Source organism: Solanum stenotomum, chromosome 4 (genome assembly GCF_019186545.1).
Source record: "Solanum stenotomum isolate F172 chromosome 4, ASM1918654v1, whole genome shotgun sequence".
Taxonomy (NCBI): domain Eukaryota; kingdom Viridiplantae; phylum Streptophyta; class Magnoliopsida; order Solanales; family Solanaceae; genus Solanum; species Solanum stenotomum.
This window is the reverse complement of record NC_064285.1, coordinates 27,677,713-27,703,726: the sequence shown is the minus strand read 5'-3', so window position 1 is coordinate 27,703,726 and position 26,014 is coordinate 27,677,713. Positions and strand designations below refer to the sequence as shown.

Here is a 26,014-nt window from a genome sequence, read left to right as displayed (position 1 = left end):
CTAGAAGGAAGAAACAATAACATTTTCAGTCCCACAAAGAATTGTCATAGACACTCATATACATGAAATCAATAAGATAAATGTTTCATCTTGGGCATTTTTGCTTTCAATAAGTAAATTATAAACAAATTTTAATGAAAATATGTATAAGATCTTTAAAATTGTTTATAAAAACAATATATTAAGTATGTATATTAATAAAATATATGTATATAATTCATCGGTTCGGTTCAGTTATTTCTTCGGGTTTTTTCGAATAAAATCATAACCAAATCAAATACTATCGATTTTCAAAAATCTAAAACCAAACCAAACCAAACCCAAATAAAATCGATTTTATTTTATCTGTTTGATTTGATTTTTCGGTTTGGATCGATTTTTATCCAAACCATGAACACACCTACTGATAGGAAAGGAAATTATATATGTTAATATTTTCTCTCTTACTTAGTAAAGTTTTTGTGCATTCAATTTCTTGTTAGAAGTTTGGAATATATCTTCCTCTAACTTTTATACCTTTTTTGGGATGAATAGACATGGTAGGGTTAAGCCTAACCCTCTACATCATGGGCCCTGAACCTTGGTGATGGTTTTTAAGATTAAAAGAACTAGAAAATTAAAATAATAATAATAACACCAGAATAAAATGTTGTTAACTTATAATTTTACTACAAAAATTAGAAAAGAATCATATTATTACAAATTTTCTCAATATTTTGAAACTGAAACCAAACTTATGATTAAGTATTTGTTACGATCGAAAGTACACCCTAGACGTGATATGGCGTATAAGATCCCGAGAGGCCCTACACAAGTCACTTGACATACATATACACAATATAATAGAAGAAAAGAATCTCATCTAAATGGGAAAGTATGACATTAAAGCGAAAGTCTAATGTTGGGTATATAGTAAGAATTAATGGGAAATGAAGGGAAGAACAAAATAGGAATTTGAAAGGTTCTCTTATGCTTTAAGAAAAAAGCATTTCTCCCTCATTGGTGGTGGAAAGAAAAGTTAAAGTGTTTAAATAGAGAAACACTTCTACTAGTTGTTAAAAGGATTGGAAAGAGGGACTCCGTTCGAGCCGTCGTCGTCATATATAGTATTGACAAGTCATCTAGTACATCAAATGAAATGGTCGAAACGTAATTCATGCACCACGTACAACATCTGAAAACTAAAACATAAGGAAATCAAGTAAAAATATCTTTGTCCTCGGAACATGGGGACTCACCAAATCTATGAACTCCAATTATCACCAACTAGCCACGATCGAAGGGAGAGGAAGCGTCACGTCCTACATTAGTGAAACAATGTAGGCACAAGTATGCATTAGTATATGGAATGTACTAAGTATGAGGAATATGCATGAAAACGTGATGATAAAGGGACATAATCGAAAACATGAAATACATGACCATGTTAAACATAGTAAAACAGACATCTTAAATCATGGACATGGTAAATACATTTTCAAATCTTAATAAAAGCTTCATAAAAACTTTAAGAATAACTTAGTTTGTTTTGTGGGATATTTACTATTAACCGACATTGACCACTAGAATCTGGTGTATTGCTCCAATACCGAAAAAAAATGTTCTTGCTTGCCCTTAAACTTCCAGCTTAGTTAGATCCACTAGTGATGTCTTTCTAAGACAAACCTACAGGGTGCACGTAGTTAGGGACAAGGAGATTGCTACTATAGAACTGACCTCTACTAACGGGAGAGCCTCCATCTCAATATCCTCTTCGTGCATGCTAAGTAAAAATCTCAATGGAATAGTCATAAACATAAACTTATCATCATCCATGAAAAAGTATAATTAAGTTACTAATCCAAGCTAAAACATCATAGAGTAGCTCCTTAAATCATGTGTGAGAAAACCTTTTACCATCCATGATTTCTTAATGTGAGAAAACCTTTCACAATTTATACATATGTGAGAATACCTTTCACAATTTCATTGATGCTTATCTTAAAACAACCCAAATCATAAATCATTCATTTTTCATAAATCATGCATACTTGATGAAAACATCATTCTTAGATTCATAGTTTCCTCATAAATTTATGTCTTTTAGGGGTCATAGCTATGAGTCGAAGGGAGAGAGCTGAGCAGAAGGATCTCTAGGTTAAATGGAAATAGGATTTTCGCTAAAAAATTAATTTTCTTAGTGATATAATAGGAGGGAATAGTTAATTGTAGTAAAAAAAATTAGAGGAATTTTTATTGCCACTAAAATATACCTTTTAGTGGTTATTGATTATATACTGCTAAAAATTAGCTGAAAGAATTAATTAGCGGTAATTGATTAATTGACACTAAATAATTGTCGCCAAAAATCTATTTTGTAGTAATGTAGTCAAAATCATGATCAATGCATGAGTACATGGAAATCAATTAAAAAGCATGTAATTGAGTCAAAACAATATAATAATAAACAAATACGAAAAAGGCACATGATTGGGGTATGGAATTTCTTCTGTGTTTTTCCATTTTTTATTCTTTTACCCTCAAATGAAGGAGTTTCTTCCTAATTTTTCTAAAACAACGGGCATCAACGTAGTCCACTAAATGATTAGTTTTGATAGTAAATCTACTATTTCAAAAAAAAAATCACTTTTACTTATAATATGATAATATTGCCACGATAATAATTATTTTTTTAATAGATTTGTAAGTAAAAATGAACGGAGAAAGTAAAGTGTTGGTGGCAAGAGCTTTCAATCAAATGGATAGCTGGAGTGAATAAAGCACACATATATTTTCGTCTTCCTTTTTCATTGGCAATGAATTGTTTCATATGTTTTTTTATATATTTATATTGAGTATGAAAATTTTTTTAGTATGAATTTCCTGTTATTTTGTGTTCATTTTAATCTAAAAAAATGTTATGTCACAAGATACACTCATTTCTAGCTATATAAAAATAGATAAGAAAATAGTTATTGATTATAAAATGAATCAAATTAAAGATTTTATAAATAATACTTTAAATTTTGTTCATCTATTATATTTTATTTTTGAAAAAGTTTATTATTTTATATCACGATATAACTTCTATATGATACTAGATACTTTTATTAGACAACAACTATATGATATGTATGCGGCAGAAGAAAAAAAAACTACAATTCCGCAAAGATAAGGTAGAAACTTAATGAAATGAAATATTGTTCACCATAGGTGATGTTTTTCATATATTAACATTAAATTATGCTACTGAAATATATATATATATATATATATATATATATATATATATATATAAAATAAAGAATTGGTCAAGCTAAATATTTGACATACACTCAAACCTCTATTTAACCATCATTCGTTATAAAACATTTCATTGTAACGACCTAATTTTCTTTAGAACTATTTTTTTATGTTATATTTTTCTTCTCTATAACATTCTACTTATAACCGTGTTGACATTCATGATAGAAGTATACTTTTTTTTTTGTAGAATCATATCTCTATATAGCCTTATTCAAATATTAATTGAGTAATAATATTTTGTAAAAGATATATTACGTATAAAGATAAAAATCTTGAAATATTTATGGTAATTGTTATTAGTGTCATGCACATACTAAATTTCAACTTTCAAGTATGAATATTTAAGAGAAAAATTGTACTTGAATGATGTCCATCATTTATGGTCATAACCTCAAAGAGGAAAGACTATTGATGGCTTTTTTTATATTTGATATTTTTTTTTCTATTTTGTTGGTTAAATTTGTTTACAAATAGAGTAAAGTAACAAAATAATACTACTAAAGAAATGTCATTTTCGCCCCCCATATTTAAATTTTGAATGCATTTTGAAATGTATCAATGATACCTGGTCATTTTGATCTAAAAAAATAATTTACTCTAAGACAATTTGTATTAATCATTTAAAAGCACTTGTCCAAAGTTCTTTCAATTATAATTATTTACTAAAAAGCTTTAAGTTAGTAATATTAATTCTATTTCACAACATTGTGTACTATGTGATAGGATACACACGTACCGTAAAACTAATATATATATATATATATATATATATATATGATAAGCTAGACTTCTAGTTTTACAATGTACTTCGTTGAACTATTATCAAGGTAAATTTTTATTTTTGTTTATTTTACCTAGGACAAAAATCAAATACTTCATTTGTTTCAACCTATTTGTCCTAAAAAAAAATAAGCCCGTTTAAAAGAATATCTCTTTTTTTCTTTTTTAGCAACTTTTAAATTTTAATTTTCCACATGACATGTTTAAGAAACAAAATTAAAAGGCATTTTAGTATATTTGACATATGTTTTATTTAAAATCACAAGATTCAAAAAAACTTTTTTATGTTCTTAATTTCGTGTCATATTAAAATAGGACAAGTAAATTCAAATGGAGAGAGTAATAAATAAATTAATATAAAATACAAATACGAATACAATTTTAATGCATGATTAATCTATGCATTTCGTACCCACACAATACACGGATATTATAAAAGTCCATAAGGACTAATATATTGATTCGAAATTCAAATAAATTTTTTTTTGTTTTATTTTGAATTCAAATTTTATGTTAATTCATAAAAGTGTATCTTTATATTCTAGTTAGAGAGATTGATACGATTGAAAGAATATATAAAAATTGGACCTTTTAAAATAAATACTACGTATTAGAACTCTTATAGGATGGAACCCATAGTGCAATTTCGATACAAATTATCAATTTTTTTATAATTAATTTTAAAAAAATATTGACAAATAAAAAATAAGTGTTAGGTTAATTTTTTGTGTGTGTTTGGGGGGAGGGGCAGGGGGGATGGTAGGTGTTATGATAAAGATTTTATCCCTACTTCCGATCTAAAGATTGTCAGAGAACAGTTACATTTTCATCAGAGTCACACAATTTGTATTTTGTCCAATGTTAACCAATATTTTTGTTTTCTGCAGAGCAATTAAGTCATTTGGGATGTTATAGAGAAACAACCAAGAGCTGTGTATAAAGGTCATTCAACTTATAATAAGTGGATGAACCACCCAAATTATTAGATTAGAGTGAACAATTTGAATAGCATTCTCTTGTCAAACTGTACAGGATACTCCTACGTCCTTAGTAAAAAAACTAGGTAGACAATAGGAGCAAATTGTACAACTATTATGTTATGTCAATCGACAAGTCGCTTTATCTATCAGGGAGGAATGCACAATCAACTTTTTAGCCACCAGACGGATGCCGGCAATTTGTTGATAGTCATATGAATCCACTGAGAAGTACACATCCAACAGAGTCCCTGGAGTAATCAAGGAATCCAGTTCTGCCACATCAAACCTACTGAACATAAGCTTCTGTGTTGCGGAAGCCTCTTTCTGGTATATCTCTGTGACCCAGCGGGAGATATTACCATCTACAACAGTTGGTAAACTGCAAGTGCAAGTACACTATAATATTAGTTGAAATATAACCTATGTAAGCCTGAACTAGCCATGAGCTAAAAGCTCATCTATTACTTGTGCTGTGCATCAGGTTGGAAAATCTGAAGGAAGACTAGCATATACAGAAGCAGACTAGCCTCACATTACATAGCATAATGGAAAACGAAAATTTGATCTCATAAGCATTAAGAATATACCAGAAAAAACACAAGGTGAAATCTCTCCTGGTTTCTGATAACAGGCAAAATTAAGGAGGTTTTACTTATCCAGGAAAAGGAAGATCAGAACTTACTTTAAACGAACGGTAGGAGAGTTCATAAAGCCAGGTTTTCTGTTTACCACAGGCCTCCATTCTGACATGCTACCTGAATCCTCTGTCAACTTCTGAGCAAGATTATCAATTGCATCCAAAAGTTGGCATAACTCTGATGATACATCAACCACAAAACTCAACCGTGGCCGACCAGCATAATCAACAAACTTTGTACTAATTCCAAACCGCACCTTCAGGCATTTAGAGCAAACTTGCAGCTCAGCATTGTTGTGCAAGATTTGTATCTTCTGCATTCCACTACGTAAGGGGGAAAGACTTAAGGAGACAGAAGAAATTGAAATTTTATTTGGTTCTAAGAAGTCTGTGATGCCAATGTAACCCTCTGTTGCAATTGACGCAGAAGAATCTCGAGAATAAGAAGCAGGTTCTTCTTCCATTGCATCTAACTGAATGGATTCCCTTACTTCCGCACTGAATTGGACCAAGTTAAAAGGGTCAGGCCTCGAGGAATTTGTTTCAATAAGATCTGGTACCTCCTCCACATTTCTGCTCACAAGCGGAAGTATTGGATTGTCTGATTCTGTGTAAGCTTCTGCAACAGATTTCATAGGACTTCCTATCTTGACACTTGATGAAGGTGTATCTATACTCAAGCCCATCCCCTCCAAATTAGTATTTCCATTAGCACGACTTCTTACAGCAGCATTAGGAGACACCCAACTGTTGTTGGTTAATATATCAGGCAGGCTGGATTCCTGCAAGTACAACAATTTTTCTATTCAACCCATGGCAAAGTTCAATAGTCTGTTCTGATCAAAAGAACTTTTAGAAATGATAGTAAACTGTTAATATATATATATATACTCATAAGATGCGGTAGCATGGCCTTGCAGTTCTTGATTGCATAGTGTCAACTGCCACATCTAAAAGCTTAATTGTAGGAGAAGTGATATTTTTATCATTTATTTTAGATATTCAAAATGCTCCTTCTGTGCAGCTTGATTCTCTTTCTTGAACTAAGCATGCGAAAATATTATTTTGTAGATGAAATTTGAACTCCAAATCTGATACCATTTCAAACAGTGCGAATAATCAAAAGTTTAAGTCGTAAGCAAGATGACACTTACATTTTTACTTCTGATCAGCTACAATTCACTTATTTGCTTGATCAGTTCTTAAGCTTCACCATTGATTCAACAATTTAATTTATTGGACAGTCAGAACTCGCATGTCCACAAGATGAAAGCAGCAAAAAATAAGGATGTTGAGATGGATGTTTGGGCATATTAGGAGCGATAGGATTAGGAACAAAGATATTCAAGACTAGGTGGAGTGACCTCCATGGTGGACAAGACGAGGGAGGCGAACCTAAAATGGTTCCGGCATGTGAAGAGGAGAGGCACGTATGTTCTACCGAGGAGGTGTGCAAGTTGGCAATGGTGGATATGATATGGCACACCTGCCGCTTACCGAGGATTTGACCCTAGATAGGAAGATATGGAAGTCAAAGATTAGTGAAGAAAGTTAGTAGTTAGTTGAGCATCTTTAGTCCTTATCGGTATTGTTCCTAATTTATTATTCTTTGATTTCATATTACGTGACGTTTCCTTTGTTTCGGTTACCATATTATTTGTTGTTGCTACTGTTCTTTTCTCCTTTTACTTTTAGCAGGTCGTCTTCACTACTGTATTTCCTTTAGGTACGTGATTATGATATCCTTTACTTGAGCCAAGGGTCTATTGGAAACAGCCTCTCTACTTTCACAAGGTAGGAGTAAAATTTCATACACACCTGACACCACCACCCCAGACCCACTTGTGGGACTACACTGGTATGCTGTTGTTTTAATAAATATGCAAGTACCTCTAAAGCCCTTTGCAAGTCTAAATTGGACAGCCTGCCAAAAAAAGGTAGCCCCAATAATCACAATCAGAGGCGCTGCATCTGCATCACATAGCTTAAACTGAAATGATTGCATTAATCTTGTTCCAGTAATGAAACAGCTCGTGCATCCCATAAAGTTTCATGAAAACCATTACAAATTATAACACAAACTTTTCCATCATATTCTACATTTGATGCTGAATTCTACCCTGTGACAGTTATCAGTTTAGGAAACCAATTAACACCTCAGTTGAGACAGAAGGAACACAGCCTAAACATTACAAAGAGAGACTTGTGGGAAGATATCAGAAGACAATGGATGAGAATTTTTCCAGCTGCAACCCCATACTCACTTTTAGTGTAAGTTTTTTCTTTTTTACTTTTTCCCTCTTCTTCTATTGAGATTGAGGTGTTGGGGTAGAGGGAGGAGGAGGGGCTAACCAAGTATAAAGTTATACGAACGGAAGGTATACCAATCTCACGATTTATGAGTTTGATTTCTAGCCCTTCAGGTGTTAGGTGTGCCATGCAACTTGCATTTCATTGATCATACCAAACATTCAACAATTTGGCATAGACATGGAATGAAATTAGAGTAATATACTTCCTTTATTATTGTTGCACCGTAATATCTTAACATATATGGCATGATTGTATGGACAAATAGGGTAAAAGGAAAATACTGCAATGAAAAGAAAAACCAAAAGCATGTCAAATTGGTTCAGCTGAACAGTATATCTACGATTCACCAAGTTTGAGAATAATTGTTAACATTAGCAAACCTAGACTTGAAGAACTAAAAATCAAAAGTACGGCAATGAACAACTTACCAAAAACAAGACAGTTGCACAGTGCTTTAGTACTTCGAAATTCATTCGGACATCATCCAAACTCCTGAAAAGTAGAACATCAATGTTAAGACAATGAAAAATATTCCAAAACCTAGCAGTTCACACTGCACGGGGCAAAACCATCTAAGAAAGGACAAAACATTGTTACCTATGTGTTTGCTCTCCAAGGCCAAAATATGTAGCAAGAGAGGCCATCTGCAAACAGAATGCAACCAAATCATCATTTGATGTTTTAAACATTACAACTGATATCACTTCACTTGTACCCTGTGACATTTCTTGGTGGTACACAAGACCTCCCCAGTTGTACAAAGGATTGCAATAGCCTCCCCTATTAGCAGAATTGGCCTATCTGCTGTTTACAAATACTCTCCTATGCTTATGTATGGAAACATCAACATATTAAATAACAAATAGATCTGAAAGAGGAAACATTGATACACTTCTCTTTCACAGCAAACCAGACGTTTTGTCATATATGTTGGTTGATTCTATGCAAAAGGAAGATTACTATATTGTTTTAGTTTCCTGCTTCTTCAAATAAAGCTAAAAACAATTAAAACAAAAGCATACAAAAATGAAGACACAGCATGAAAAATTTGCAGTCCCAGGGACTGGGGAGCTCATCTACTAATTTTGGCATAAGAACCCATCAACCAAATAACAACACAAATAGTAACCCTTTCTCAAGTAAACATTTATCTGTACAGAAGTACCATGAATAAAAAAGGTAATGCTATAAAAAGAAATGCTCTAACATAATTCAAACCAATATTAGAAGGCTGATTCTATTGATCTTGACAATCAATAAATTCGTGTCAAAATGTGTTGCTTAGCATATCACCCTGGCATGTACATAATTGACTTATGTTTGGGAAATATCATAACTTTGAGTACTCGGAAGGCCCATTAGTGTTTCCCAGATGAAGGCAAAAAACTAACACTTGTCTAACAAGTGAGAACTCTTGAAGATAACTGTTTATTACGAGTAAAATTAACTTACTTCCCTACTTTTTCATGAAGAAGAGGAGAAGAATTGCTATACCTTCATGTTACCAGCTCTCCTTCCAAATCTTTCAGTCAACAAAGTAAGTGTATCAATTGTTCCCTTAGGTTCTGGTGCAGGCCTGTCAATTCCAGCAAACTCCTCCCGAATCCTTGGAGAGTCAAATTTCAGTATATTGTGGCCTGCCCATATCCTCCCTACACAAACAACATAGCAAGCACATAAAAAAGAAATAATGTAAAATCAGTCAATTCCTTATAAAAGATAAACCATTAGACCCACCATATTTCCCACAGAACCAATTTAAAAGTCGAGCGCACTGTCAAAAAGTAAACACTAAGGAAGCAGAGGCAGAGGCAGATAGAAATAAAGGGCATGGAATGTGAACATCCACCCATAGCTTTTGACTTGGCTTATACACATCATTACAAAAATATACTCCTACGATTTACCATGATTTTAGCATCCACTGTGACAAAGTTATACGCTGTTTGTATCATGATACTCTGCACTATTTGTTTGCACGGTTGTTACTTATTGTTTTGATAATGTATCGTATTGTATTGGTTTAATAAATACTTAACATTCTGAATCCTGCCTGCCTCTATAGGCAGAAAAGTGAGAAAATGAAACTTAAAATGGTCTAGTAAACCACCAAACAACCTGCTACGGTCCACAACTAATTAAAATGCAAATAGCCTCCAACACAGTTTTATAGCTAAATTCAAACATGAACACGCCCATTAATCGTAAAAATGCTTCAGCCAGGTCGATAAATAGAAATAGCTGAATAAATAAAGCAGTAGTGATGAAGAGATAATAACCATGGAGAACATCAAAGACTTTATCGGCGATATCAGCGAATGAAGGGGCAGAAGTGACAGCATCTCTGGTAATTCCATTGCAGCGAACAGAAAGGGTAGAAATAAGAGAGAGGTCAGAGGGTCGTACAAGGGTAGAGTAACTATGTTGCTCAACAAGCTTTCTTGGGCAAATAAGAATTGCCCCAAATTCCAATAGTGCATATTTCTGTCCAGTTCGCGTGGGTATAGTAGTCTCCACATCGAAAAACACTATCTCCGACCTATCTTCCCCAGTTCCCATCGTTTCTTAAGGACTTGTAGAGGGCCGGCCTGCATATTATATAGAGCCAGCTTACCCTTGTTGGGTATTGCCTCCGGTGGAGGGTTTTGTGTTTTGAAGCGTGAGAGTCAGGGTTTCGTTTGTGCTTTACACAAGTGCCAAGCAACTAATCAAAAATGTTTCACCTCACACGCAATCAACATCAACAAAAAATAAAAAAAAATACCAATTTTATCATTTTATTACTCCCTTGCTTAATTTACATGACTTAGAGCCCGTTTGGATTTACTAAAGAAATAGTTTATAAGTAAAAAAAAATAAAATATCACACTGGAATGATTTTTAAGTTAAAAAAAAAAGGACCTATTTTTTTATTTTTAACTTATTTTAAGTTAATTTTTAATCTTGTCAAACACTTCTTCTTTTTAGTCACTTTTGATATATTTTTAGTTATTTTTACATTTCAAAAGTCAAAAACTGACTTAAAAATAGGATTTGATATTGAGTTTAATAAAGAAAATAAGACTTTTAAAACTTATAATTAAGAGAATAATATTTTTTTGCATAGCTTAGTTTCTAAACATATCTTTCAATCCTAAATTATGATCGAAATCTCAGAGACACACCTTAACTAAACTAAGATCTTATTACCACCTTAAGCTCATTTTTTTTGGTAATTTTGTACACCTTTTTGGCTTACATGACATCCAAATATCTCCCACGCGTCTTAAATGCATGGAGTCACGGAGTGTGCCACGTAAGGCAAAAGATGTACAAAATTACCAAAAAAAAATGAGTTCAGGGAGATAATAGGACCTTAGTTTAGTTAAGATGTGTTTCTGAGATTTCGATCATGTCTAGGAGGGTACTTGTGTCTTATCCCCATATGTTTGCTTAAGGTGGAAAAAATTATATGTTATTTGTATTCTCAAAAACCCCGCCCTACGAACTGATTCATATCGAAACTAGTTACCAAAAAAATAAAAACAAATAAAGAAAGCTCTAGAGAAAATGAAAAGTCATCTTCGTCATTTTCAGTGGACTGAGCAGCCTCAGCACCAATCTTCAAAAGACGATGAACTGGAGCAGCTTCGCAACTGAAAATATATATTGCACCTATTTCAATCTCTCTGAGTTCGAGATTTTGTCCCATCATGTAACACCTCAGATTTAGGAAAAGTAGTTTTTGGGCTGGTGTTTGTATCTAGGGGTCCCACTTACGGACAGTAGAACATCCTACGGGCCGTAGGTGGCAATCGTAGGTAAGGGAAAATGAAATTTTCAAAACAAGTCCTAGTACCTTTTGATAGTTCAATAGGACAGTCCGTTGTTCCTCTTACGAGTCATGGTAGGTCTCATAGGTCACCCCATACTTAGTAAAAGATAAGATAGTAAGAAATATGAGGAGTAGTATGTGTAGTATTTTCTTTCACACTTGGTGCCCAAAAACTACTTGGGCACCAAGTGTGATACAGGGATATCTTTTTGCCATGTATACACTTTGGGCACCAAGTATATCATGTGGCCAATTAGTATACACCATTTAGCATTTTATGTGTGTATTAATCTTACAATACTTAACATATTAGTGTGGACATCCAATTTACAACACTCCCCCTTGGATGTCCATATATATATAAAAAAAAATAGTGAAAGAAAAACTGTAGTAATACACATTATTTGTTGCCTCGTTCAAAACCTTACCAGGAAAACCTAGTGGGATAAAACCTTGGTTAAGGAAAAAAGAGTGCAGCGTGTATTTTCTCCTCTTTATGAAAATATCACTTAATATCTCGAAGATGACACATTTTGATCTTGTTTCTCAGCTTCTCAAATGTTGAAGTTGGTAATGCCTTGGTGAATATCTGCTAAATTATCACTAGAACGGATTTGTTGAACATCTATTTCATCCTTCGTTTGAAGATCGTGAGTGAAGAAGAATTTTGGAAAAATATGTTTTATTTTGTCTCCTTTGATGTATCCTCCTTATAGTTGAGTTATACATGCAACATTGTCTTCATATAATGTCATTGGAATCTCTTTCTTCGAAGGAACACCACATGTTTCCTGGATGTGTTGAGTTATTGATCTCAACCAAACACATTCTCGATCTCTGCATGATTTGAAGAAGTAGCAACTAGGGGTGTACATGGTTGGGTTGGTTTGGGTTTTTCAAATATCAAACCAAACCATTTGTGTCAGATTTTTAAATCTATAAACCAAACCAAACCAATAAAACTCGGGTTTTTCAACCTCGGGTTTTTTCAAATTTTTTTGAGTTTCTCGGGTTTTCGGGTTTTTCCGCTAAAGTATTCATACAAACATATAATTTACTTGTACTTCAATATTTCTCCAGTCCTACCAAAATACAAATATCTAAGGTGTTTCTTAAGAATACAACACAAACAATGGTATGATTAATGACACTAAAATATCTAAAAATAATAATAATAATGAAATCGCATAAAACAAATATTGCAAATTAACAAGTCACAAAGAAAATGATCATAATTTAAAAGTACTAAATCATGCTAAAATAAGTTTAATAAGTATTAGTTACATGACTAAATATTAAAGGAAATTAAAATTAGATTATGTACTTTAATTGTCTAAACCAATGTAAAACCAAAGAATAAATATTCAATATTATTGTCATTCTTAGTGTTAAATTGATTTTCTTTTTGCATTAGTATTAATTTGATTTTGATTTAAGTTTTATTATAATTACCAACATTTATGGACTATAATCTTTATGGAACTATTCAGAATTCTAAGTTTCAAACTTGAAATAATATATTAAAAGATAAAAACTATAAAAAAAGTATAAGAAATATTTAAAAATTATATCAAAGTAAATATTTTATGTATAAAATAAAATTTTAAAATTATATATATAATGTCGGGTTGGTTTGGTCTCGGGTTGGTTTTTTTTAGTTAAAACCAAACCAACCCAAATATAGTTGGGTTTTTTTTTCAACACCAAACCAAGTCAAACCAATCACTAGTCGGATTTTTTTTCTTGGTTTGACTCGGTTTGCGATTTGGTTCGATTTTGTACACCCTTAGTAGCAACCATAGTTTGTTTTGTTGAAAGCCGTGATATTGTTGTACCTCCATATGTAAATAAATAACATGTCTGAGATCGACCTCTATATGTGGGTCAGACAAATATCTTCTATCTGCATAACCAATTAATTGTGAATTGGACCCTTTTGAATAAGTAGTCTCATATATAATGGTTCCTCAAAGATACATCTGAGTATATGCTTTATACTATTCCAATGTCTCTGTGTTGGGGAAGAACTAAATCTTACCAATAAATTTATAGAAAAAGATAGATCTGATCGAGAATTATTAGCAAGGTACATCAATGCACCAATTACACTAAGATTTGGTGTCTCAGCACCAACAAGTTCTTCATCATTTCATAATGTTTTATTTCCTTATTTAATAGTATCTCCAAGACCTTTAGCGTTAATGTGGATTTCATCATCAAGAACCCATAACAAGTAATTCTTTCCGGTAATATCAAGTGCCACAAATTAAATTCAAGCTTTAATAAGTTTGACATGATGAAAACTGAGATGGAATTTGATTAGAGCTTCGTGTTGATAACGTGTTATAAACTAAGTATAAAAGATAAGATAATAAGAAAGATGAGGAGTAGTATGTGTAGTATCTTCTTTCACTTACTTTTGCATCTTTCTTTGTTACAAGACAAGGGGTATATATAGTTGTATATACTTGGACACCAAGTGTGATACATGGATATCTTCTTGCCATGTATACACTTTGGACACCAAGTATATCATATGGCTAATTAGTATACACCACTTAGCATTTTATGCGTGTATTAATCTTACAATACTTAACATATTAGTGTGAACATCCAATCAACAACACTCAACAGTTTTTGGGAAAACACTTTTTTTTTTGGTAGATTTTGCGAAAATTATAACAAAAAAAAGTTTGTTATCATAGTTTAGGTAATTTATTGCTACAGCAAGAAGAGAATCTATTACGTGAATATTTAATAAATATGCAAGAATCTATCACCTAATATTTTATAGCAAGAAAAGAATAAAAAAAACAATAAAAAGAAATTGCAGTTGGCCCGTTGTCAGGCAAACTATAAAAAAAATTGAACTATTTTTGTGTATGTTTTGAGAAGACAACGTTAACTGTGCAAAGGACAGTTCACCCAAAAATGTGGAGTGTATTCTGGTGCAAATTCTTAGAGAAGGTCTGTTTTGGGACGTTGTGTCAAAAAAGTGTCTATTTTGGCATCGAATTCCACAAAAATTGCAATTCCGTAGAATCAGTTTGTATTTGAGAAACCAGAAAATCATCGTCGAGGTAAAACGTGTCACCGGAGCTTACAAGCAAACAAGGTTATACAACCCAAAACTTTTCACTTCTATTTTGGTTTGATTATTGGTTTCTCGAGAACCTTACTCATTCAATGAATTTTTTGGGCATCTTACAACCTTAGCCCACTCTACAATTGAAAAAAAAGTTCATATGTGAAAGAAAAGAGTAACTCAGCAATAGCGACGACTTTTCGAGGATGATAATCAATTGGTCAATCTAAGCGCTATAAACAATTCACCCTTTGTAATTCATTCTCACAATGTGGTAGTTCAATGAGTATGAGATCATAGACTTCAAAATAACACACATGAGCCAGTAAGATACTTTGATCCAATCATTGACATGTTTACTTGTTTATCATTACACTTGCAATCCACACACCAGTTGTATTTTATTAACTTAACCAGAAGATAGTCTCAGCAATAAGTATCAGATGACCAAATAGTCACTTCTCTGCTACAACTGCCACCATCCCATGTCTATCTAAATGCTCAGAGATCTCAGTTCTTCCTCCCTTCAGATAAAATGAAATGGTATCCATGTCTGCAGTTTAAGAGAGGAGAAAAGAGTTATGAAACGAAATCGGTGCTTTTGAGCATCGAGATATCAACCAATTTGCTCAAGACAGAAAAGCTTTTCACGGGTGTGGCCTAGTTGTAGACAAAATGAGAGGCTAAGGTTCAAATCACAACAGAGACAAATAATGTTAGCTGATTTCTTCTCCTCAGTGGGGTTTACCTGGTACTTACTTTGGTATGAGATAGCAAGTATTCGGTGAAATAGCCAAGGGGCACAAAAGCTAGCGAGAAAACCACTTTTATAGAATAAAAACATAACAGAACTAAAAGCTAGAATCTTACGTTGATTTAAAGGGTGCACTGGTAGCTCCAACAGGGGTATTGAAGGCAACTTCCTGAAATGGGCCTGCCATCTTGCCACGTGGAAACCATCCCAGGTCCCCACCTTTCTTTCCTGAGGGGCATTCTGAGTAAGCTGCAGCTACCTGCAGTCAATCAATGAATCAACTAAGCTTACGCCTTAATTTCAAGCTAGTTGAAGAGAAAAAGAGAGAAATTTTGAAGGATCATTGGGTTTTGCCTATAAGATCATGTGAAATGGTGTTCTGCATTTTTGTTGGATTGGAAGGAAACAAGCTTGCTGTTTCTTTAGATAACAGATCAACTGAATGACGACTGTTTAACTTTGAAAAGATCCTCCTCTAACAACTTCCTTCCGCATCGATGTATTTTCTCAGCAAAACATTATTTCCATGGAGAATAACAGAGATGGAAATAGACAGATAAAGACTGTTTAATCTATACCTTGGCAAACTCAGCTGGTGGAACTTTATCTCCGTTGTTCAGCCAGCCTTCCTGTAGTATTTTGTATGCTTCATTAATCTTTGACTGCTTCTCACATAAGACATGCCTTGCTGAAAGGTTAAAGATAAATGTTACCAAATCATAACATCTACAACACAACAAGATGACCTTTCTGCTACTTAAGAAGAAGATACCTTTAACATATGTACAGGTTCCAAGGCCATCTCCTTTCCCAGCTTTTCCTTTTCCTTTCGAAGCACCATCCTCGCTTCCACCAGCAGCCTGTTTACCCTTTCCCTTGCTTCCAGAATCCTTAGACTTGGAATCCTTTCCCATAATTTCTGAAGCTTCACAACACCATATGAAAACATCAGAATCAGAGGATACAACTACAATTTTGCACTTGAATGTATGTTCAATTACGGAAGACCAATTAGTTTGAGTATGGGCAGTAGAGTGATGGATGAACATGAAGCAGGAGAAGAAGACAGCAGATATCTTAATTGCATATCAAGAAAACAGGAAGCGATGGCACAAATGGTAAACAGAGCAGATGGAATCAATGTTGCCACAATGAATTGTATCACATGCGAATACTATGGAAATAACCTGAGACAAAGAAAATCTAATTTGTAACACATAACATCTAGTTATAATCCATCTTGTAAAGGAGTTCCATAAGAAGAACATATTTTCCAGACTACATAATTGAATTTTAATGCACTAGCACCAAAGTACTTCCGGAGCTATTGAACAAAGTTTGCAGGAGACAACCCTGCACTTTAAAATATGTCATTGATACTAAACATCAATATACATCCAAGTTTCACCAAGCAATCCAAGGTAAATGGGAACAGCAATATTCATTAGACCAAATTTAACAAATCAAGTTATCAAGCTTTCTGAGACAGAACATCCACTCTATCCTTCCAATGACAAACTCTACAAAAATCTTGTGTTACTGTCTTTTTTATGCATCACTCTCTAGTTCTATGCATAACGGAAAAGTTTCGCTGCATCTGAGTGGCACAAGCTCAGTTTAACAATGCCTGATTAACTAAACAAGATGGTGAAATGAGTAATAACATGAGCTTTCATCACGTTCACTTACAATGGAAGGTTTATGTATTGATCCCAAAGAAACAATCAGACTAACAGACTCCAAGTCTTTCTGCTCCGGCATCTTCAAGCACAAAATGTTGTTATCTTCCAACTTTTACAAGTCCCCAGTTTTGACTTCCAAATTTTTGAGTTCCCCATATTTTTTAACTTCTGACCAACACACTAAGTCCCGAAACCTTGATCCGAGGACATCATGGAGTTATCTTACAGAACTTAAATCCTCGATGAATGTATATCTGATTGGGTGAATAAATGATGCAAATTACTACATAGATGTCGATTTGGAGTATCTCTATAGCTAATTTCTTTGATTTGCTGTTGCATATAAATCAACTTCCTAGGATACTTTAATTCTACATCAGGTATTGATACCATAAACTCAGGGTGCACTTGATATTTCTTAATCATTTAATAGAACTTATAGAAGTGAGTCAGTGACATCCTAAGTTGCTCGGACTCTTCACTTTTGGTGCCACACCCGTGTCGACACGACGTGGGTGAAGGTGTGGGTGTGGGATCCATGTCCGATTTGGTCAATGGATTTTGGGTACTCTGACCAAAATCGATGGGGAAAGTCGGATAGTTTTAATGATTCCTATAATCAATACAAAAGCTAAGATGAAATTGAAGAAGATGGAATACCTTTAAATAGAAATATCTATGTCACTCCTTTTCCTTTAATCTCCTTTCAGGATTCTCCTCAAGTACTCCACATAATATCCCATAATTTAGGTTTTATAACTCTATTTTTGGATATTTTAATTATTTTTAGGTGAATCCTTGCACCCGTATCCATACATGGATCCATATCCCCGAAACTTAAAAATTAGACCATGAAGGCTCAGACCTCTAGATCCGCACCCATATCGGACACCCGCACCCGAGTCCGAGCAACTTAGGTGCCATCCAATGACTATAAATGAAGAATTACCATAATCAATATTTTCATAAGCTAATCCAAGTTGGCTTACCTAATAGTCAGTAATTTGAAGTAACTCCCGGTACTAGTGGAGGGTTATCATTTGAACACCAACAAAATCCAGAGACACATGGAAGTCCTATAGATAAATTAATCAATGAACAGAGCCTCAAATTTGGTCATTCAACTCTAAATAAGTCTGGATTATTATATGAATCTTCTGTCTCCATTCTGCTCTATTCAGATCCTTCTTTCTAATACTAGCTAAAACAAACTTAATGCAAGTATAGCAACTATGTCCAATCCCATGAAATTAGTATTTTGTTCTTAGCTAAGTCTATATATATATATATATATATATATATAAAATTAATGACCTAATCAAATATGATAAATAGATTCCACAGTACAAAGGGTGCTGCTCCCACCAAATTAAAAAAAAAAAAAAAGACAACAAAAATTTTAGGGGACGTAAACACCAAAATCAAACCCAGATACCAAATTCAACTAATGCATCATTAAAAAGATTATAATTAAAAAAAAAAAAAGAGTTTAAACTTAAGAGGCACAAGATTGAGCATGAGGGTTTTCCACTTATTATTGAATCAATGTTGACCAAAAAATAAGATGAGAACTTGAAAGAAACCAAAAATTGAGCAGCTATAAGATTTTGAGGAGTGAGAAATGTACCTCAGAATTTGATTGTTTGAGGATTGAGAGAGAGGGTTTCCAACTTCAGAGAGGCAAGACTGCGAAGAGTATCTATCTTGGCAAAACTAGATGGATGACAACCTTTGTAGGATTCTACTCTCCAATTTTACTAATTTGCCCCTGATGCCTACTTTTTGTTATTTTTTTTTGGTAATCAAGACGATTTAATATTAATTATATAATATGCATCAATACATCAGGATCAGCCACATTGCTTGTAGCGTTACAGACATAGTTAAGTATTGGACTTAGGCGTCCATTAGTATTACATATGATAGTTGGATTAAAAATAAAAGAAGTTCCTCCCTTGTCTGCTTCTAGACTATCAAGAACAAACACCGGTGAAACTGGCCATTCTTTAAAACGAAACTCCTTCAGCATTCTCCCCTTCCTTGCTAACAAGTCGGCTATCTTGTTTTGCTCCCTGCACTCATGCCTGATTTGGGGCATCCCCGACAATAGGAGTAGCTCCCTGCATTCAACAACAATGTTAGGAGTGAGAATTTGAGCTTGAACTTAGTAAATTTATTACCTCAAATGAGTTTATAGAGATCTCCAAGTCCTGGATGTTGTTTCTCCTGGCTAGTTGCAGACCGTGGAGCAATGCAGTAATTTCAGTAGTAACTTTTTGTTATTTATTCTTACACCACCAAAAACATCTAAATTATATCTTTTTTTTAAAAAAATATTCATACTTAAATTATTTAAAGTGTGAATTTCATATTTATTAGTTTAAGAAACATATCTCTCAATTTTAAATTTGATTATTACTATTTTATGTAATTATTTAATAATTAAAGTAGTATTAAAAATAAATAACAAAATTTTAAATTTATTAAAATGGATAAATAAAATAAAAACATTACTTTTAGTATAAGGGCAAGTAATATGAAAGTCAAGGAATATAAACTAAAGGGTGAATTGTAGGTGTTAAATTCATAAATGACCTTTACAGGAGCTAGTCTTGGTATTTTGTCATCCATAACAAAAGTCATAAAAATAATCTTCATTCATTTAATGAAAATTTCTTGTACAAAATTGTCCTCCAAACCTAACAAAATAGGGGCAAGGAGCTATTGTATTGGATGAGGTTCAAACGAATCCACTAGCTTTTGGGTAGATTTTATAGTCATACTGAAATATCAAATACAAATGTATATATTAATCTCTTGTGAATCCACAATCAAAGAAAGGTAGGTGGCCCATGCATGGTCTCCATGCGCCCAGCTAGGGCCTTCAATCCGCAAGACGTCGGTTCGAAACTCACTGGGCACTCATTTTCTTTTATTTTTAGGAAAATTTTTACTTAGAGCTCTTTGATACATACCCAGAATTTATTTTTAGGAACATCTTTGCTTTAGAACTCTTTGATACAAACCCGAAATTTATTTCAAAAATTAGTGTTCTAACTTTTATTGTTAATCTCATTGCTACCATCCGACCTCTGCTCTCCGATATGTACTTTGACCTCTTTTTTTTTCTTATTTGTTTGCTTTTACACTGTATAATTATCTATTCAAAAATTAATTTTTAATCTTTGATTCTAGGGTTATCCCATATGTTGATAATTGATTATATTAAAATAATTGTTGTTTGCTTTTCAAAATTTTAGCTTTTCAAGGCAAGAGTGGTTCAAGGTGATAGTAAAACTAGTAAAACACTTGTTTTAGGCCTCAAAATATTAATGGTAAATTTAATAATTTTAATTTCATTGAGAACAATATTGAAGATTATAATTAAAATGTTCAAAAGGGAATAAGCACACAACTACGCATGAACATGCATGTTACAGCTGTGTGCTTCCCTCATAAAAGCTACTTGGCTGACTGGCCATTTTTATGTGCAAGGTCCCAGTTTCGAACCTAGGAAACATCCTATTTTTAATGCCTTTTACTTGTAATTTTATGTAAACATTAGTAATAAAAATTTAATTATTTATGTATAGTACTTAATTATATTTTAGTTATTCCATCTTCTATCATACATAAAATTATATTTTAGTTATTCCATCTTCTATCATACATAATACAATACATAAATTTTTATAATTTATACCTACATTAATTATAAATATTTCTAAATAAGTAATACTAAGTGCAGCAAATATCCAATGATTTAAATTTCAATATCAATATCCGAGATGTGTATGATGTGTGGTAAAGGAAGAAGAGGACAAAACAAAAAAAAATGATAGCTAACTTTACCAAAATTGTTTCGAGAAAAAAATAATATTTGTGAATAGACAAGTAAGTTAAAGAGGGCACAAGAGTCTGTTTTTCTTATGTGCTTTCCTAACCTTATAACTTGGATAAAAGGAATAGAGGAACCCAAAATAACTATTCCAAACTCAAATCATCTGCAGAATGAGCTTCACAGTCACCAAACCCTCTATTCCTAGTCCTACATTGGAATTGCACCCTTTCACTAAATCAGTTAAAGCATTACTTGTATCTCAAATTCATTTTCTTTATTCCTATTTCTGGTTAACTAATTACCTCTTTTCACTTTCTCAGCAGCTTAGGCATTGTTCAACCTCACCTTTTGGAAATGCAAGCAGGAGGCACCAGGTAGGGTATACATGTTACTCCGTGAATTTTCACAAAGAACAATACTCGAAAGTATAGTTTAAATTATGTCATTGAATGTTTTTCTTAATAAATGTGCATTGTCTTGCGAATTTATATGGAATTGAGCGAGTAGAACATTTGCAAAGCATATTGCAATTAATAATTAATGCTGCTACTTTTTATGGTTAGATTCAAAGAAATTGTGGTATTAGAGTGAAGGCACTCCCAGATTGGCCATTAATGGCAGTATTAGTTGAGCATATGGAAGGTCAAAGAGACCTCATAACTCATAAATCTGTTTGGCATCTTAGTGATGAAGCCATGAAGAATGTTTGTGAGTATATATATATATCTATATATATCAATCATCATTACTTACTAATTCATTCCCTTCATTTTATCATTATTATTATTAATTTTGTTTTTTTTCCCATTGTAGACACATTTTACATCATGTTCACTGTTTGGGGATGCTGTTTCTTCGGTTCTACCAAAGTAAACTTTTCTCGATATTTTGAAATTAAACTTCATAAAATTGAGTTGTATTTTTTGGTCTCTCATTATGCGTCTCTTTTAGGATCCTTACTATGATTCAGAACAATACAGAGGAGATGGAGGTGATGGTACTGGACATTGGGTCTATGAGAAGGTACAATTATTTTTTTCTTTATTATGGTTAGAAAACCAAAATGGAACAGTACCCTTTCTTGTTCACTACAAAGAGATGTTTGAAGTTTTGACTTTTGAGTCATCAATATTAAAAGCTGACGTCGTTTGGTTATCATGGGATAAACTATTCCATCATGTATATGAAATAACTTATCCATCACTAAGGTATATGGTAGAATAAATAATTTCAGAACTGTCTAATACCTCCAACCAAACGCAGGGTAAAATAGTCCTACATTTTATGCCTGAGATTATTATACTTTATACCTCACACCAAACGACCTAGAGTTTTAGCTTTGACCGGTGAAAAAAAGGTTTTTGATGAGTTAATTGCCATCTGAATCTTGAATTCTTGATGTTTTTTTTGTTAAAAGAACATCTCTCGTTTCTAAATGAAACTTTACTGAAACAATTTATGCATATAAATGTCAAAATCATACTAGCTAGTTTCGAATTGTCTGAATTTGTTTCAACATAAATTCTCATATCTAAATGCCCTATTCAAGATATACAGATATATTTACAAGGTGTAATGCTAGGACTTTTGTGTAGCAAAATGTCTGGCAAATGACACTATGAATCTGATTTTGTGGTGGTGCAGCAAGAAGACATTGAAGAAGAAGCAAGAGCAGCACTGTGGCGCGATGAACTGATAGAGGAGATTGAACAAAAGGTTGGGAATCTTCGAGAGCTTGAAGAAGCTGGGAAGAAGGAACAGTTAGTCAAATGATCATCTCTATATGTGCTAAGAACAAACTTTATTATGCTTCCCAGTTATGTATATACAATATATGATTTCCAGTTCCATAATACATATGCAGAGTAATACAGCATGGCTGTTTTGCCTTAATTCAGTGTTATGATGCAAAACTCTTCTTTAAGATTTCCCCTTCAAAATGTTTTCTTAATGAACTGTCAAGAATGTCAACATTTGCAAGCTGTTGCACTGTACAGAATCAGTTCTCTGTTTGTCTTTGGCACTAGCAAGTCTTGCATTGCTCTTTTGACAAGCACCTATACCAGCATTAAATTGATGGCATACACATCAGGAAATGAAAAATTACTTCAATAATAGCCAACATGTTAACCCTTCGGGGTGGACAGTGGTTTGGGCTTGAGACTTTCATGTTTGAGGTCTCAAGTTTGTGTAACCCCTTGCCAGCGAAAGCAAAGAGTTTGTCTTTTGGGTCGAACTATTGTACCGGACTTGCCTAGTGCGGGTTACCTCTCCTGTGTGAGTTGCGAGCTATTGCATAAGAGCGAGAGTTTTACCTTGTGCGCACCCAAAGGGTAGTGGCTGTGGGATCCCCTTGTCTTCAAAAATAAAATAAAAAACTAATAATAATAGCCAACATGTTCCCTCCCTGGTTGAGGAAATTGGAGGGAATTTTGGCTTAAAGTTACAAAAGATATCATCTCTGAATTTACATTCAAGATTGAATAGTGTTTTATTGACTGATAAACATTGTACAAGTGACAATTTGTGTACAAAGAATAGTGATATGTAGGAACCATGTCTTTTGATAGATCTCCAAAAAGAATTGAAGATGTTAAAACATTACAGGGAAACTGATAAGAGAACCTGCTCCTTTGATAGAACTGAGAGATAATAGTCACTCAACTTTGAATAGTTCACTTACAAATTTACTCAACTTAGAGTAGTTTACTCAAAAAGTCACTCAGCTTTATTTTATAACTCAAAAGTCACTAAACTTAATAAAATAATTAAGAAGTCACTCAAGAAGAATGTTGGAATCGAAGACGAGAAGTAATTACTAATTAAGAAGTAATCCAAACAAACGCACAATCACTCTTATCATTTTAAAAATAATTAGTTTAAAACAAAAATTGTATCTCACTAAATTTAATAAAATAATTAAAATGAGCATATTATCTTTTTATAAAATAATTAGTTTAAGACAAAATTTATATTTCAACAACATTTATTAAAAAATCATTTAAATTAATTAGGTGACTTTCTCTGTAAAATATTAATAGTTGGGTGACTTTCTAAGTGAAATACTAATAGTTGAATGGCTTTTGAGTTATAAAATATAGTTGTGTGACTTTCTAAGTAAACTACTTTAAGAGTATGTTTGAATTGATTTAAAAAAGCAGTTTTTAAGTCAAAAAATAAAAAGTAGGGAAATATCTGCTTTTGATTTGCAACTTATTTAAATTTATTTTAAACTTATTTTAAGTTATTTTTAACCTTGTCAAACCCTTCCTAATTTATTTTAAGTCATTTTTGACTTATTTTAAGGTATTTTTATATTCGTCAAACACTTTCAGAAATCAAAAACTGACTTAAAAGTAGGTCTGATCAACTTTTAAGCAAATCCAAACATCCTCTAAGTTGAGTGACTTTCTAAATGAATTATTCGAAGTTGAGTGACCATATGGGATATTAACTCATAGAACTTTGAGAATATTTGAAGAAGTTGTTTCGCGTGTGCACCAGAAAACATTGGAGAATAGTAATTGACCTTAATTCAATTCTAAAAGAAACTGTAAGTTAAGACAAGGAATATTTTCATACGGTAAGTGTTGGGATATACACTATTAATTATTTTAATAAAAGTTTTAATAGATGATATATTCGTCTATGGTGTCTGTTTACTTATATAGTAGATAATTTAGTGTATATAGTTTTAGCTTATACATAGAGGATTATATCACCGGTCCTTTTAAGTATAATTTTTTTTATTCACAATCTACGATGGAAATTGGACATGTCATCTATACGATTGTAACACTAGATTATATATAATTTATCTTGATTATGGGAACAATATAGTTCCAACTTCTTATGCTAGTGCATTTTGTTATGTATTGAACGATACCATTTTTCGCTCTAGTAGCTGGGGGATTCATGGAAGTGGTAGTGTGGTAGGTGGTAGTGTGATAAGTGAGTATTTTATTTTAAAGATTTTATTGTAGTATTCTTTTGCTAAGTGTCTTAATCTTGATATCCCTTTAATGTTAATTTTTGGTAGTGTGAAATTCATGGTAAAATGTAATAATATTTGTTGTAATATTCTTCCAATAGTTGTTTCAATTTGAATATTTCTTTAATATTATTTATGATATATTCAAGATATAACATATCTTCGGTTCTTTGGTACATAGATAAATTTTCCTCTATTAATTGTTCTAAGAGTTTTATATCTTCCATAGATTTTATCAAATATTGTAAATATTCGTAATTCATTTTAATCTGAATTTATTTCTAAATCGTACCATTCTATTCTTTCACTATCTAAATATAGATCTTGTAAATCTATCTCACACCATTCTTGATTTAATATATTTTCTGATTCGTAGTCATCAAATATTTTTTCCCATATGACTCTTCTTAATTCAATTATTTTTATACCGTTAAGTATATATAAGATTAAAGTTTCATAATTTTTTATCATCTCGTCATGCATATATGTAATCATGTTCATTGTTTATGCAGTTTTTATTTTCAAATTATTCCTTCCTATCATATTCATAATTGATTAAATTCATATTAGATTATTATGAACTAGATTATCTTTATCATGTTTTCCTGTCACTACTAGCATCGTACTTTAGCGGATACTTTCTTCTTATCAGCGCCTCAACTTTGTTTACTCCCCTAAACGGCTTCCTCGCCTACCGGTTTCAACATTAGGATGGCATAGTATAGAAGTTTTCTCCCTGTTTCCAGTGTGCTAATAAACTAGAAATCATGATTCAAATAATTCTAATACATAATAACTAACATAAATTTATTCAATCATATATATGATATTCAGGAATATATGAAATTAGTT

At 32.6% G+C, this 26,014-nt stretch overlaps 3 protein-coding genes across 6 annotated transcripts; 1 reads left to right on the top strand and 2 right to left on the bottom strand.

The window, feature by feature from the left end:
* Positions 1–4,996: 4,996 nt before the first annotated feature.
* LOC125863056 (protein NEN1-like) lies at positions 4,997–10,665 on the bottom strand. Its single transcript, XM_049543197.1, has 6 exons — positions 10,275–10,665; positions 9,490–9,647; positions 8,593–8,639; positions 8,424–8,487; positions 5,728–6,464; positions 4,997–5,424 (listed from the first exon to the last, which is right to left on the bottom strand). The coding sequence occupies exons 1-6, from the start codon at positions 10,552–10,554 to the stop codon at positions 5,163–5,165; spliced, it is 1,548 nt and encodes a 515-aa protein (XP_049399154.1). The 5' UTR covers positions 10,555–10,665; the 3' UTR covers positions 4,997–5,162.
* A 4,547-nt stretch (positions 10,666–15,212) lies between these two features.
* LOC125862435 (uncharacterized) lies at positions 15,213–19,086 on the bottom strand. 3 transcript variants are annotated; one of them, XM_049542499.1, is made up of 5 exons: positions 18,958–19,086; positions 16,421–16,573; positions 16,227–16,336; positions 15,765–15,907; positions 15,213–15,447 (listed from the first exon to the last, which is right to left on the bottom strand). In XM_049542499.1, exons 2-5 carry the CDS (start codon positions 16,560–16,562, stop codon positions 15,405–15,407), a joined length of 438 nt encoding a protein of 145 aa, XP_049398456.1. In that variant the 5' UTR covers positions 16,563–16,573; positions 18,958–19,086; the 3' UTR covers positions 15,213–15,404. The 3 variants fall into 3 exon arrangements, with proteins under 3 accessions (XP_049398456.1, XP_049398458.1, XP_049398455.1); XM_049542501.1 differs by having other exon boundaries at positions 16,421–16,567; positions 18,958–19,038; XM_049542498.1 differs by lacking the exon at positions 18,958–19,086 and having other exon boundaries at positions 16,421–16,609.
* Positions 19,087–21,251: 2,165 nt separating this feature from the next.
* On the top strand, positions 21,252–23,024 carry LOC125862436 (photosynthetic NDH subunit of subcomplex B 4, chloroplastic). Of its 2 annotated transcripts, none has more exons than XM_049542503.1 (6): positions 21,252–21,410; positions 21,495–21,545; positions 21,735–21,879; positions 21,985–22,040; positions 22,123–22,194; positions 22,816–23,024. In XM_049542503.1, exons 1-6 carry the CDS (start codon positions 21,342–21,344, stop codon positions 22,942–22,944), a joined length of 522 nt encoding a protein of 173 aa, XP_049398460.1. In that variant the 5' UTR covers positions 21,252–21,341; the 3' UTR covers positions 22,945–23,024. The 2 variants fall into 2 exon arrangements, with proteins under 2 accessions (XP_049398460.1, XP_049398459.1); XM_049542502.1 differs by having other exon boundaries at positions 21,259–21,410; positions 21,492–21,545.
* Positions 23,025–26,014: the final 2,990 nt, after the last annotated feature.